The sequence below is a fragment of the Schistocerca gregaria genome, chromosome 2 (assembly GCF_023897955.1).
Source record: "Schistocerca gregaria isolate iqSchGreg1 chromosome 2, iqSchGreg1.2, whole genome shotgun sequence".
NCBI classification, from domain to species: Eukaryota; Metazoa; Arthropoda; class Insecta; order Orthoptera; family Acrididae; genus Schistocerca; species Schistocerca gregaria.
Genome location: NC_064921.1, coordinates 144295934 through 144311271, shown reverse-complemented (window position 1 = coordinate 144311271; position 15338 = coordinate 144295934). Strand labels below are relative to the sequence as shown.

Here is a 15338-nt window from a genome sequence, read left to right as displayed (position 1 = left end):
GTGATAGTGTCACAACATGTATCACCGGAAGAAGAGATAAATAAATGACAAAATAAAATAAATAAATAAGGATACATATTCATCAGAGACATTTGAAGCATGGCCTCTAAAATGTTTTTCAGACACATTGTGTCACCCACAGCTGTTGTAAAAGAGACATGCAGTATCAATTTCTATTCTACAATGCAGTCAAACTAAAAATTGAATTATTGGCAAGCTACCCACATTATACAAGACACTGCTTCACATCCAGACTGTAAAGAAGATTCTGTGCACTTGCCTTATCAAATATGCAGAGTGATTCAGGAGGAATGTCACATAATTTCTGAGGCGACCGTACATTTGAAAATAAACTAAAAAAGGTCTATGAAAATGTGTCAAATTTTTTGATCATTACAGGAGTGGAGCGTGTTGAAGATCGACACATCCATGAATGGTTATGGAGACAAGTGTAAATATTACTTACCAAAAGGCTGTGTAGGTGTTGTGGTGGACAGAATAATGGTGAGACAGATAACTGTTCCAGCCTACAAGAGGCTTTCAAAAAGTCCTCACCCATCTCATTACACTTGTCAATGTATTGGAGGATGTGTTGTGCTGCAAATCGAATATCACCTCAGCAGGCTTTAATGCAGGCAACACCATCAGTGATGTGAGTGTCAAGTTCTTCACTTGTATCCAATTTCATAGTATACACATCCCCCTTTCACCAGCCCCATAAACAGAAGTCTAATGGGGTTAGATCATGCAATCTGTCAGGCCAGTTAATGGGTCTAACACAATCAATACAGCATTGAGGAAGTGTATTATTCAGATACTGTGATACTTGTCTGGTACAGTGAATCGGTGATCCGTCATGTTGGAGGTGCACTTTCTGTCATTGCTATAATGTCATGTCTAGCAAAAGTGCAGGTACATCTTCTATCAGGAAATGTGTGTATGCTGTGGCTGCGTGATTTGGCAGGAACACAGGCCCTATCACCGGGTCATCAATCATACCACACCAGATGTTTGCTCATAACCTAACTCGGAATCTTGTTTTTGAAGTGCCATGTGGGTTCTCCATCGGCCATATGTGAGATTTATGGGTGTTTATGATACCACTGCATGCAAATGTAGCCTCATCTGTAAATAAAGCATATTGCATGATGTCTGTGGGTACAGCCAACCACACACAAACATTTTGTCTACTAACTGATTAACATGGATGCAAATGTCGCATGGGGTGCATGTAGAATGGGTGCAAGCCATTGAAATAAATCATATGCCACATCCATGTTTGTGGAATATCGCTCTGACAACTAATGCACTGTGTTGCTGGTGGTGGGACTCTGTTGTACCATTGTAGTAATGTCATCCCTTTCCTGAACTGACTGGAGTGCCTCACATACTGATGTTACAGGTACACTGGATTCACATAATGTTTGAAAAACCCTGGGAAATACCCTGGCACAGGGGATTCACCAATCAGGGAAATGCCCTTGGTATTCTGTCACAGCTGCATGGGCACTGCATTATAGTACCTGTACACAACCAACATGTCTACATATTCTGCATGGGTGAACGTATGTGGAATGTTGGTATTCAGAGACACTATGGACATATTCAATTAAACAATATTCAGGCATGACACACACATGGTCTCATGACTGCCCACTCATCCAACCGAGGGTTGCACACTGCATAAGCATGCAGCTGCTGCCTAGGTGCCATGTCACAGGGCTGCCATCAGATGGAGGACTCCCATACCTCTTGTAGGATGGATCAGTCATCTCTCCCAACAGTATTCTGCTCACAACAGTGTACACACAGCATTTTGGCAAGTAATTTTCACACGTCTTCATATCCATTCATTGATGTATGTAGTCGTCAACACACTGCAGTTCTGCAAGGACGAACACATGTTCACAGGACTTTTTCAGATGATTTTCACATGTAGAATCACATTACAAATCATGTGACATTCCTCCTGAACCATCCTGTATTTACCACAAACCAACTGATTTTCAAAAATCCTAATGTCAACTACACGATAAGTATCATGAATGTATATGGTCTGGAGAATGGGTGATTATTGGTTGAATGTTTAGACATTCATAGGCAGTGAAATTCATCTGTCCAGCAGTAAACTGTCTTTCATATTATGGCATTGCATGTTGGGTGTACAGTAAATCTCTATGTACCCATTCTTTACCAACTGCATTACCCCTTATCATCTTGTTCTGAAGAAGAATGTTTGATTGTTTGGTGGCAGTCAACTCCAGTTTTCATCTACGTATCTGTCAACAGTGCTTTCACTTTAAGGTGAGCAACAATATGCTGTCCGTAATTCTTTATTTATCATCTATAATTATTTTATTGTGCTGCGAGTACGTTTTGTAGGGTTAAGTCTGGACTGAGGATAAAGGTACTGAAACAAAATAAAATTCCTCCTTAGTTCACATTTACACAGCTACTAATTGTCAGCTGCATGGCAGTTGCAGACAGGTAGCAACACTCTGTTGATGATATTTTTCATGTGTACATGTGTGACATAATGTATGTTTATATGCCAACTAGCTCTACAGATAATGACAAAATTGAAGAAATGTGCGAAAATGTAAAAGATATTATTCAGAAAAAGCAAGTGCTGACAGTTTTAAATATTACTGAACTATCAGCTTAATAAGTTATTGTTGCCAAATACTAACACAAATTCTGTACGGAAGAATGGAAAAACTGGTAGAAGCTCATGAAAGAACAGTTTGGATTGTGGATAAATGTAGGAACACATGAGGCAATACTGACTCTACAACTTATCTCAGAAGGTAGGTTAAGGAAAGCAAACATAAGTTTATAGCATTTGTAGACTTTGAGAAAGTGTCTGACAGTGTTGACTGGAACGCTCTCTTTGACATTCTGAAGGTGGGAGGGCGAAAATACAGGGAGTGAAAGGATATTTACAACTTGTACAGAAGTCAGACAGCAGTTATAAGAGTTGATGGGCATCAAAGGGATGTAGCGGTTGAGAAGGGAGAGAGACAGGGTTGTAGCCTATTCCTGATGTTATTCAGTTTATATGTTGAGCAAACATTAAAGAAAACCAAAGAAAAATTTGGAGTAGGAATTAAAGTTCAGGGAGAACAAATAAAAACTTTTAGGTTCGCCAATGTGATTGTAATTCTGCCATATACAACAAAGGATTTGGGAGAGCAGTTGAACAGAATGGACAGCATCTTGAAAGGAGGATATAAAATAAACATCAACAAAAGTAAAACAAAGATAACAGAATATAGTCAAATTAAATCATGTGATGCCAAGGGAATTAGATTACAAAATGAGACACTTAAAGTATAAGACAAGTTTTGTTATTTGGACAGCAAAATAACTAAAGGCGAAGGTCCCAAGTTCAAGTCTCGGTCCGGCACACAGTTTTAATCTGCCAGAAAGTTTCATATCAGCACACACTCCGCTACAGAGTGAAAATCTCATTCTTCGGCAAAATAACTGCTGATGGCTGAAGTAAGTAGGATATAAAATGTAGACTGGCAAATGGCAAGAAAAGTGTTTCTGAAGGAAGGAAATTTGTTAACATTGAATATAGACTTAACTGATAGGATGTCTTTTCTGGAGATATTCATGCGGTGTGTAGCCATATACGGAAGTGAAAAAATGGATGATAAACAGTTTAGACAAGAAGAGCATAGAAGCTTCTGAAACGTGGTGTTACACAAGAAGCTGAGAATTAGATGAGTAGGTCACAATGTCACATAACTAATGAAGAGGTACTGAACAGAATTGGGGAGACTAGAAATTTGTCGCAAAACTTAACTAAAAGAAGGGATCGATTGATAGGACACATTCTGAGACATCGGTGGATCACCAGTTTAGTAGTGGAGGGAAGTGCAAGGGGTAAAAATAGTAGAGGGAGACAAAGAGATGATTACAGTAAGCAGATTCAGAAGAATGTCGTTTGCAGTTGTTATTGAGGAATGAAGAGGCTTGAAGGCTTGGACTGGGTAGAGTATATGGGTGAGGTGCATCAAATCAGTCTGCAGCAACAACAATATTATGAAAAGGATAGACTGCTACTCACCATATAGTCCAGATTTTGAGTTACAGACAGGCCCAAGGAAAAGACTGCTAACCAAGTAAGCTTTCGGCTGAAAGACCATCTTGTGAATTAGACAACATAAATACACACACATTCATGCAAACACAACTCACACATAACCACTGTTTCTGGCTGCCAATGCCAGACTACTGCAAGCAACAATGCATGATGGGAGCAGCAGTCTGGGTTGTTGTGGTAAGGAAGGTAATGGGGCAGAGAGGGGGAGCCGTCAAGAAGTTAGACCGGGGAGGAGGGGGAGGGGGCAGAAGAGGGGAGAAGTAAAAAGACTATGGATATGCAGTAGATGGCTGTGTAGTGCTGCAGTGGGAATGACAGTAACTAACAAAGATTAAGGCAAGAAGGTCATGGGAATGTAAAATGTATTGCAGAGAGAGTTCCCTCCTGTTCGATTCAGAAAAGCTAGTTATGGTAGGAATGATCCAGATGGCACAGGCTGTGAAGTAGTCAATTAAATGATGAACTTTCTGTTGTTAAGAAACTGGGTGGTCCGGTTGTTTCTTGGCCATAATTTGTTGGAGGCCATTCATGCAGACAGCTTGTTGGTGGTCATATCCACATAGAACAAAGCACAGTGGTTGCAGCTGAGCTTGTAGATCACATGACTGGTTTCACAGGTAGCCCTCCCTTTGATGGGGTAGGTGATGCTTATGAATGGACTGGAGTGGTTGGTGGTGGGAAGATATGTGGGACAGGTCTCATACCTAGGTCTTCTACAGGGATAGGAGCCATGACGTAAGGGGTTGGGAGCAAGGGTTGAGTAGGGATCAACAGGGATACTGTGTAGGTTCAGTGGGCAGTCGAATACCACAGTGGGAGCGGTGGGAAGGATATTGGATAATACATTCCTCATTTAAGGTCATGACAAGAGGTAATTGAAACCCTCGTGGAGAATGTGATTCAGATTGCTCCAGTCCTGGGTGGTACTGAGTGACGAGGGGAATGCTCTTCTGTAGCTGGGAAGCGTGACTTTGGGAGATGGTAGGTGACTGGAGAGATAAGGCATGGGAGATTTGTTTCTTTACAAGGTTGGGAGGGTAATTAAAGTCTGTGATGGCATCAGTGAGACCCTTGGTATATTTTGAGAGGGCCTGCTCATCACTACAGATGCGATGGTCACGCGTGGGTAGGCTGCATGGAAGGGACTTCTTGGTATGGAACTCTCCACAGTTCCTGTTACTTTACCACACTGCCCTGCTCATCACTATTGGTGCCACCTTCCTTTACACTAACATCCCTAATGCCCAAGGCCTTGCCACTATTAAACACTATCTTTGTCTACATAACTACCTCAATCCAGAGCAAACCTACCAACCACAAGGAATACCTTCACTTTGACAGCTGCCACCAAATCCCTACACCTCTCGTAATACACCTTAGTTTTTAGATTACACAAAAAAATTTACAAACTAGATATGTATTGCATTGCATATAAATATGTTCGGTCCACTTTGGCTATTTTGTTGTTCATCAGCCTGATTATTTATTTGTAATAATTTTTATTGCATGAACTCTTTAACTGAATAAAAATTATTTTTAATAAATATACTTTAACATATGTTTTATATTTACACAGTGTCCTCTCGATAGCTGAATGGTCAGCATGACGGGCTGCCATCGTAAGGGGCCCGGGTTCGATTCCCAGCTGGATCGGGGATTTTCTCCCCTCAGGGACTGGGTGTTGTGTTGTCTTCATCATCATTTCATCCCCATCCAGCATTTTGTTACAACAACATTTGGTCCCTTTCCAGATTTAAAATAGAATTGTTCTTTGCACAGAAGTTAGTATTTATTAAAATGATTCCCAAGTGTGTTTTTCATAATAGTTTCAATTATGTTTTAAAAAGATGACAGGTAATTAGGGAAGCAATTCAACCAAATGCAACTGCCTCATTTATAATGTCATTTAAGGCTTCTTTTACGCTGCTAATGCAATGTTTTAGTAGACATTTTGGACCCTGTGGATATGCACTGTCCAGTTTTCATTCCCAATGGTGGGTACCAGCAGCATTGTATAAGATACATAGTTATTTGTAACTATATGTTGTATTTTTGAAGCTTTTCTTGCAGTGGTTGCTAAATGACTAAAGTAATTGTTTACAAAGTGGGCCAGGTCCTTAGGGTTATCTATTTAACAATTTTTGTTCTCGAATATGGGATGTATTGGTTGACATTTGTAAGCAGATGAAAATCACCCTGACTACTGTCAAACGATTGGAGCTGTTGTGAATCAGTGTGGTGGAAGAGGTCCCAAGAGTCATGTATCTGTGATACTAGTACCAGAGGTACCTCAAGTTGTATCCTCTCTGGATCCTGGCTCCTCTGCAGGAAGTATTGGATCTGTCATTACTTGTCCACTTGACTGTGAGTGCCATACCAACGGTAGATTCAGGCATCCTCTACAGGGTTTGACAGGAATCAGGGAGTATTCATCACCCTAACCAAGAAATTTGAGGTGCTATCTTTCACTGAAACTGAGCCAGTGGGACTCAGTTCATCTGTTTTGGGGAAACCTGTTTTGTCTGACGTCAGGAGGAGGCAAACACAAAAGCGTAGACATCTGCTAATCAGCAGCAGTTCAGATTTACAGTGAATGATGGTACTCCTTAGGAAAATGGCAGCAAGATACAGAAAAGAACGCCAAGTGCACTCAGTTTGTATGCCTGGGGACATCATTAAATATGTCAAAGAGGCTATTACAGCAGCCATAGAGGAAACAGGGTGCAACCAACCGCAGATTGTGACACATGTTGGAACAAATGGTAATCTGTTTTCTGGGCTCCAAGGTCATTCTTGGGTCATTCCAGTGGCTGGCAGCAGAGATTGAGAAGACCAGCCTTGTGCATGGAGTTTCAACGAAGCTTAAGATTTCCTTATTGACCGAGACTACTGTCTCAATATATGGTAGAAAACCCAAAGAGATTCTGGTCATATGTAAAGTACACCAGTGGCAAAAAAAAAACGTCAATACTAACACTACGTGATAGTGATGGTACCAATGATGGTACCACTAAAGTGGAATTACTAAATACAGTTTTCTGGAATTCCTTCATGAAAGAAGGCGAAGTAAATATTAAAGAATTCGAAACCAGAACAGCTGTTAGCCTGAGTGACACACTAAAGCAGAGTTACTAAATACAGTTTTCTGTAATTCCTTCACGAAAGAAGGTGAAGTAAATATTAAAGAATTCGAACCAAAACAACTGTTAGCATGAGTGACATAAAAGTAGATATCTTAGGTGTTGCGAAACAACTCAAATCACTTAAGAAAAGCAAGTCTTCCGGTCCAGATGGTATACCAATCAGGTTCCTTTCAGAGTATGCAGATACAATAGCACCTTTCTTAGCAATCATATACAACCACTCACTTGACGAAAGGTCTGTTCCTAAAGACTGGAAAGTAGCACAGGTCACACCAATATTCAAGAAAGGAAATAAGAGTAACCCATTGAATTACACCCAAATCACTGACCTCAATTTGCAGTAGGATTTTGGAGCATATACTGTACTCACACATTGTGAATCATCTTGAAGAAAATAACTTATTGATACATAACCAACATGGATTCAGAAAATATTGTTTTTGGTGCAACACAGCTAGCTCTTTATTCACATGAAGTAATGAGTGCTGTTGACAAAGGGATCTCAGATCGATTCCTAGATTTCCAGAAGGCTTTTGATACCGTTCCTCACAAGCGACTATTAATCAAATTGCATGCATATGGAGTATCGTCTCAGTTGTGTGACTGGATGCATGATTTCCTCTCAGTGAGGTCACAGTTCATAGTGATAGCTGGTAAATCATCGAGTAGAACAGAAGTGATATCTGGCATTGCACAAGGTAGTGTCATAGGCCCTGTGCTGTTCCTGATTTACATAAATGATCTAGGTGATAATCTGAGCTTCCCCCTTAGATTGTTTGCAGATGACGCTGTAATTTACTGTATAGTAAAATCATCAGACTATCAATTCCAATTACAAAATGATCGAGAGAATTTCTTTATGGTGCGAAAAGTGGCAATTGACACTAAACAAAGAAAAGTGCAGGTCATCCACATGGGTACTAAAAGAAATCCAATAAATTTTTTGTATATGATGGATCGCACAAATCTAAGGGCTGGCAATTCGACTAGATACCTAGGAATTACAATTACGAGCAACTTAAATTGTAAAGACCACATAGATAATATTGTGGGGAAGGCGAAACAAAGACTGCCCTTTGTTTGCAGAACACTTAGAACATGCGACAAACCCACTAAAGAGACACCCTACATTACACTTGTCCGTCCTCTGCTGGAATACTGCTCCACGGAATGGGATCCTTACCAGGTAGAATTGACGGAGGACGTCGAAAAAGTGCAAAGAAGGGCAGCTCATTTCGTGTTATCGCGCAACAGGGATGAGTGTGTCACTGATACGATACGCGAGTAGCTGGTCATTTGCATTGAAAATTCACACTTTTTTGAATATGAAGTACACCCTTCTGTTCCTAACCATGTGTCTTTTTTTGTGGTGATACCTCAAGGTATCAGACCATTTTGTTGAAACTGTGAAAGTTTCAACAAAATGGTCTGATACCTTGAGGTTTTCTGCAGCTACCTCACAATATTTTCGATTGATAAGTGCATCAATGAGGATGAGTGTTTGGTTATTCTTGTTACGCTTGCTACCCACAGTGAGATGAGATGCACTGTACAAGATATTCAAGAACTTGTTACTAATTTCATCCACTTCCATCATAATTATATTTAAATCTCCATATACTAGAATATTTTGTGTAGGAGTAAATATCTTGTCTAGCACTTGCATTGATTTTATTAAAAAGGACATTGACATCAGCACTGGGAGATTTATATAGGCACAGTATAGTCAGTTTCTTAAGTGTATTTTGTTCGTTAACTCTACCACCAAAAGCTCAAAATGTTTTCCTTCACTGAAAGAAATCATATCACTTCTAACTATGAATGCTTAACATAAATAAGTGAGTCTACAGTTTTCTTTAATTATCTGCTATTTTAACTCACTAATTCATAACATGTATTGGTTTCAGTTCTTATACACCAGTGTTCATTAATGTATACTACCAAGCTGTCAATAGCTTCCAGTTAAAGTTCTAATTGTTGCACTTGTTACTTATTGATTGAACATTCTGGTGAAACACTGTAAAATAATGTTTCTCATCTTGGGCACTTCTGCATCCTTTCTCCTTTAAAAAATCCTTCAACTGGGAGGGAGGCCAGTCCTTATACTCACAACGTTTGGTTCTTCTCCTGTTGCTGCTGCTAATATTATTGCTTCTCCTGTGTCGCCTGTGATATGAGAAGTGGATACTGTTCTTTTTTTGCCCACTTCATTGCATCCTGGATCATCGTTGTTACTCATTTCACATTCCTTTGATGTTGTAGTAGCTGTTGATATCAAGAATAGTGATACTCCTTTCTCCTTTGTCAATGATATCAACATTGTTCTATTTGCAACTACTACTTCTGTGACATCTTGAAGAGAAGGGCAGGGTTGTCTTCATTTGTCAGTTGCTGCTTGCCTTCTTGAGTGTAGCCTCTTTTGTCTGGATCTTCTGCTGTCTCTAATGGTGTTCAGTCATTTGTTTTGCTGTTTGTGAAGATAGTTTTCATGAACTCGCCAAGTTTTTTACATGAATAGGGTTTGCCTTTCTTGTGTAAGTTCATTTCACTTTTTGTGAAACACATTCTTTCCAAATCAATTGTGTTAAGAAAGGAAACATTATTTATAGCTTTGCAATGTTTTGTAGACTATATATGCTTTCTGGATTTCCTTGTTTACACATGAACAGTTCATTAGATCATGTCTGTGAGTTGTATTACAACAACTTCGTGATATTTTATTATATTTAAGACTGTCTTCAGTGTTTGAGCAGCTTCTCTAAGCTTGTATGTATATATATTTTGCACTCCCAAATGTTACTATGCACTAATTTTGCAATACCTGATTACTATAATTAGTCTTTGAAAATTTCTTTCATACATGCACCCTGTTTAATAAAACTGTAGCTTTGGGTCCATTCTGATATCATAGCATTTCTGCTAATCCTCTTTCATGACTTTCTGAGTAGAAGATAACATCTCTTGTTCTACTGCTCAGTATGTCCATTATTAAGCATTTCACATATAATTGGTCACTTGGGATGTTGGTTTTGATTGTGAATACATTTTTCTTCTCTTCTCGTGAATGAAGAATTTTCGTTTACATGACATACAGATGAAAGTAAGATCTATTGAAAATTTCTGATTTGGAAAGCCAACACAGAAAAATCTAAAAATCCCACAGACTTTCATACTTGGCCATTACTTACAGCACCATGACTGTTGGAAGGGGAGCGGACTTTCATCATTGCTTGTGGCATGTTTCATCTACATATTAGTGATGTACATGGTGTCTTGCTTTTCCTATGATATCTCTAGTTAGTACGAGTTATTTTTGACTGTTTATAACTTATCCAGAAGAATCATTTTGTAGATATAGTCCATCTCTTATTGATAACTTACCATTGCCACAAGAGCATTCCATTTCAAAATAGAAATAGGTCAACTGAAACTGTGAACTAAGTGTAGCAACTTTGTTATGAGGTCAATGATATTTATAGTAAGTGCAGCTGTTTTCATATTTGTATTTGAGTTGAGTTTATAATAATTTATCTTTTTTCCTAGTCAGAAAATCATTCTGATCTGCAAACACAAGGGAGCTGCGTAGTATGCAATGATTCAAATATGGAAAACAACCAGACAACAGCGCATTCAGCAGGAAGCACATTTTCAGAACCAACTACAGAAGTAAAAACGCAGGATGTTAAAGCAGAATGTGAAGAAACCATTCCCTTAGATTCAATGGACTCTGAACTGCACAGGCAAAGTATCAGTACTGCACATAGTGGTATATCTCAGCTACTGAAAGATGCAAAAGATCATAGAGTACCAAGAAAATCATTTTGTAAGCATGGAACACCTCAGTATAACAACAGATCCCTCTGCTATAAGCAACATGGTCTAAATCATGATGAAATTGCCAAACTAAAGTCAATTCTGAACTGTATTTGGAACATGGAGGGATCTGATTTCATTAAATACCCTTACACATCGGAAAAAGTAAGTATAAATAATCTTGATGCTTTCAAAATATCAGTAAAATTGTCCATTTTGTTGATTTTGAAATATATTTAATTTGATCTATTACAAATGAGAGAGAGAGAGAGAGAGAGAGAGAGAGAGAGAGAGAGAGAGAGAGAGAGAGGAAGACAAGGTAAGAGGGATACGGATATAGTTAATATCTGCTCAAGACATAAGCTTTGTACTCAGTTCAGGCAGGAACAACTGTGTTGTGTATTTTATTGTATAATGGACTTTATGATAACTATAGCCATAGCTATTAAGTCAACAGTGCATTACTATTATATAAATACTAACAAAGAGATAGAGGGGCTGGCCAGTACTTAGCTCAGTACAACTGATAGATAACACAAAACAGGACAGAAAATTTACATTCCTAGCTTTCAGAACTTTGTTCCTATATCAGGGAGGAGAGAGGGGGAAAAAGGGGAAAGAAGGGAAAGTGGATTTAGTTACTCACAACCCACGTTATGAAGCAACAGGGAAAGGTAAACAGGGAGGGTAGCAAGGATGGGGGCATGGTTGTCAGAGGGAAGCCAAAGATATTCTACTGTTAAGTACTGCACCAGCTTCAAACTAAAGAGGATGCATACAGAAGTAAAGAGGTATATAGCATAAAGATAAACACAACTATGTAGGATGAAAAGATGCGTGAATGGCTAAAGAGGAGAGGGAAAAAGAAGAAGACTGAAGAGTAAATGGGGTGAGGTTGGTTAACGTAGGTTCAGTCCAGGGGGATGGCGGGATGAAAGGATGTGTTGGAGTGCAAGTTCCCATCTTCGCAGTTCCGAGGGAGTGGTGTTGGGTGGGAGAAGCCAAATGGCACATACATTGTAGCAGGTTCCTAGGTACCTAGAATTATGCTGGTTGGCATGCTCTGCTACTGGGTATTGAACATCTCCTAAGTGGACAGTTCGTCTGTGCTCGTTCATGCGCTCAGCCAGTTTAGTTGTTGTCATACCGATGTAAAAGGCTGTGCAGTGCAGGCACGTCAGCTGATAAATGACATGTGTTGTTTCACATTTGGCCCTGCCTTGAATTGTGTATGTTTTACCGATAATGGGGCTGGGGTAGGTGGTTGTGGGGGGGATGCATGGGGCAGGTTTTGCAGCGGGGTCGGTTACAGGGGTAAGAACCACTGGGTAGAGAAGGTGGTCTGGGAACATTGTAGGGTTTGACAAGGATGTTACAGAGGTTAGGGGGGCGATGAAATGCAAGTCTGAGTGGTGTGGGGAGAATATTGTCAATTGATGATCTCATTTCAGGGCTTGACTTGAGAAAGTCGTATCCCTGGTGGAGTAATTTGTTAATGTATTCGAGGCCAGGATAATATTGGGTGACAAGGGGGATGCTTCTGTGTGGTCTGGGGGTAGGAACATTGTTGTTGGACGGGGAGGAATGTCTTGCTTGGGAGATCTGTTTGTGGACAAGTTCTGCAGGATAGTTACGGGAGAGGAAAGCAATGGTCAGGTTTTTTCTAGGATGATGTTCCTGAGTGTGTTCTCCAAACAGGGGTTTGAGAGGAAGAGGACTTTGAAGAGAGGTAGGAGCTGTTGGGAGTGGTGGTTACACGAAGTAGTGTAGAGATTCAGGACAAGTTGGGTAAGGGCTAAAGATTGAGGTTCTGGAAGTCCAGGAGAGACTGGTGGAAGGAGGGATTGCACCCAGAGATGGGAACTTTTAAGATAAGTCCTTTAGAGGTAATTCCAAAGGTTAGGCTGGACCAGAGGAAAAGTATGTGGGATTGCAGTTTGGCTAGGGTGAAAGCAGGTTTCCGGAATGAATGTAAATAATCTGGTATAGGATTAGGGTACATAGTGGGTAACTGGTGGGTAAGGAAATTAAATAACCTGCCCCATGCATCCCCCCACAAACACCTACTGCAGCCCCACTGCTGGTAAAACATACACAATTCAAGGCAGGGCCACATATGAAACAACACATCATTTATCAGCTGACATGCCTGCACTACACAGCCTTTTACATCGGTATAACGACAACTAAACTGACAGAGCATGAACGGGCACAGACGAACTGTCCGCCTAGGAGATGTCCAATACCCAGTAGCAGAGCATGCCGTCCAGCATAATTCTAGGGACCTAGGAACCTGCTACAATGTATGTGCCATTTGGCTTCTCCCACCCAACACCACTCCCTCGGAACTGCGGAGATGGGAACTTGCACTCCAACACATCCTTTCATCCCACCATCCCCCAGGACTGAACCTATGTTTACCAACCTCACTCCCATTTACTCTTCAGTGTTCTTCTTTTTCCCCCTCCTCTTTAGCCATTCACACATCTTTTCATCCTAGATAGTTGTGTTTATCTTTATACTATATACCTCTTTACTTCTGTATGCATCCTCTTTGGTTTCAAGCTGGCTGGCACAATACTTAACAGTAGAATATCTTTGGCTTCCCTCTGACAACCATGCCTCCATCCTTGTTACCCTCCCTGTTTACCTTTCGCTGTTGCTTCATAACCTTCCCCTCTTTTTCCCCTCTCTCCTCCCTGATGAAGGTACAAAGTTCTGAAAGCTAGGAATATTAATTTTCTGTTCTGCTTTGTGTTATCTATCAGCTGTACTGAGCTGAGATAAGTACTGGCCAGCCCCTCTATCTCTTTGTTAGTATTTGTTTCACATATTTATATGAGATTTTTCATTAATCATTTACATTACTGTTATATGAATTTTTTGTATTAATGCTACATTATAACTGATATAGTGAGAGCAAAAGGGGCTATTGCATAGTACTTACTGGGCAATAATTATTAGTGATTTTCAGTGCATATATTCTACCATAAATATAGTTTTTGGTTACTCACTGCTGCTCTAACTACTTCATTATATTGCTATATCCTTGTGGCAACCAAAAATTTCAAACATGATGAATGTATATGGGTGTACATTTTTTGTGACATAACTTTGATGCAATTCAGTAGAATTTTTAGCTTCTTATTAGCATTATTACACTGGAATTTGTGTCTCTTAAAACCACTTGATACAAGTGCATGGACTACAACAGACTATAAATAGAATTTATTACCATGCACTATGGTTAATAGTTCAGTTTAAACTGCAGATCCACTATATTTAGCTGCATAAATCAATTCAGAGACCAGTCTTCCATTAAGAGCATGCATAGTAAAACATTGCAGTGTTTAAACCAACCGTCAGGTGGAGGACAGTTTTTCTTTTCTTAAAGTAATGAACGAATAAGTTATTTACTTTTTTTTTTTTTTTTTGCAGGTATCTGAAAATGAAAAATCTTCTGATGGGTGTATAAGTCTCCAGACAGTTGCCTACAAACTCCAGAATCATTTATATTCCTCCATTGACCAATTCGTATATGATTTTCATAGAATATTCCACAAGTCAAAAGATAATAATAAGGTAAGTTAACATATTATTTATAAATTATATATGACATAATCCAGAACTGAGAATATTGAACAACATATTCATTAAGTATGGCCTTCTTTTAGTTGTCTTGCCAAATAAAGTGTATCAACTTTTGATAAGGAACAAGCTAAGGCTGAGTCAGTCAGAATGCTATTAATGTCTGTTACTGTCAGTTTTGATTAGATGCAGTCACGTAATGGAAATTTCAAGTGTTGTTTTTATCTCCATTTATTATTCATATAATTCCTTTTGGTTTGCATTAGGTATATTTGTTACAAAACAACAGTTGCCAGAAACAATTAAGGATGGAAAGAAAAGCCATAATTTATAGAATATTATACGAGAGTGCTTAGATCACAGTCCTGATCACTTCCAGAGAAAACTACCTTAAACTTTTACCAAATTTTTGTAGGATGAGGAATAAGTGAGTGTGGATAAAAGAAACGTATTGACTTTTATAAGTTTTAGTTCCACCTGTTCGACGGAACTACAGGGTGAAAACAGCTGTAGGTTTGTGTTACCCCGTAAAAGCCCTAAAAACCAAATTATACATACGTTTTTTGGTAGCAGTGTGTGAACAGTAGAAGTTCTGTAATTGCACAAAGTCTCTGGTTTGTTTGATATTATCATTATGTGTTAGTCATGACTGAAACTAGAAACATGTAAGTTTTCATAGAAAT

The 15338-nt window shown here is 39.3% G+C and overlaps 1 protein-coding gene across 3 annotated transcripts in view; it reads left to right on the top strand.

The window, feature by feature from the left end:
* LOC126336551 (uncharacterized) overlaps window positions 1-15338 on the top strand; it is a 118383-nt gene that overhangs the window by 85341 nt on the left and 17704 nt on the right. For all 3 annotated transcript variants that reach the window (XM_050000384.1, XM_050000385.1, XM_050000387.1), the window contains 2 exons: window positions 10798-11232; window positions 14506-14649. In XM_050000384.1, coding sequence (XP_049856341.1) covers window positions 10798-11232; window positions 14506-14649 — 579 coding nt within the window. The remainder of the gene's footprint in view (window positions 1-10797; window positions 11233-14505; window positions 14650-15338) is intronic.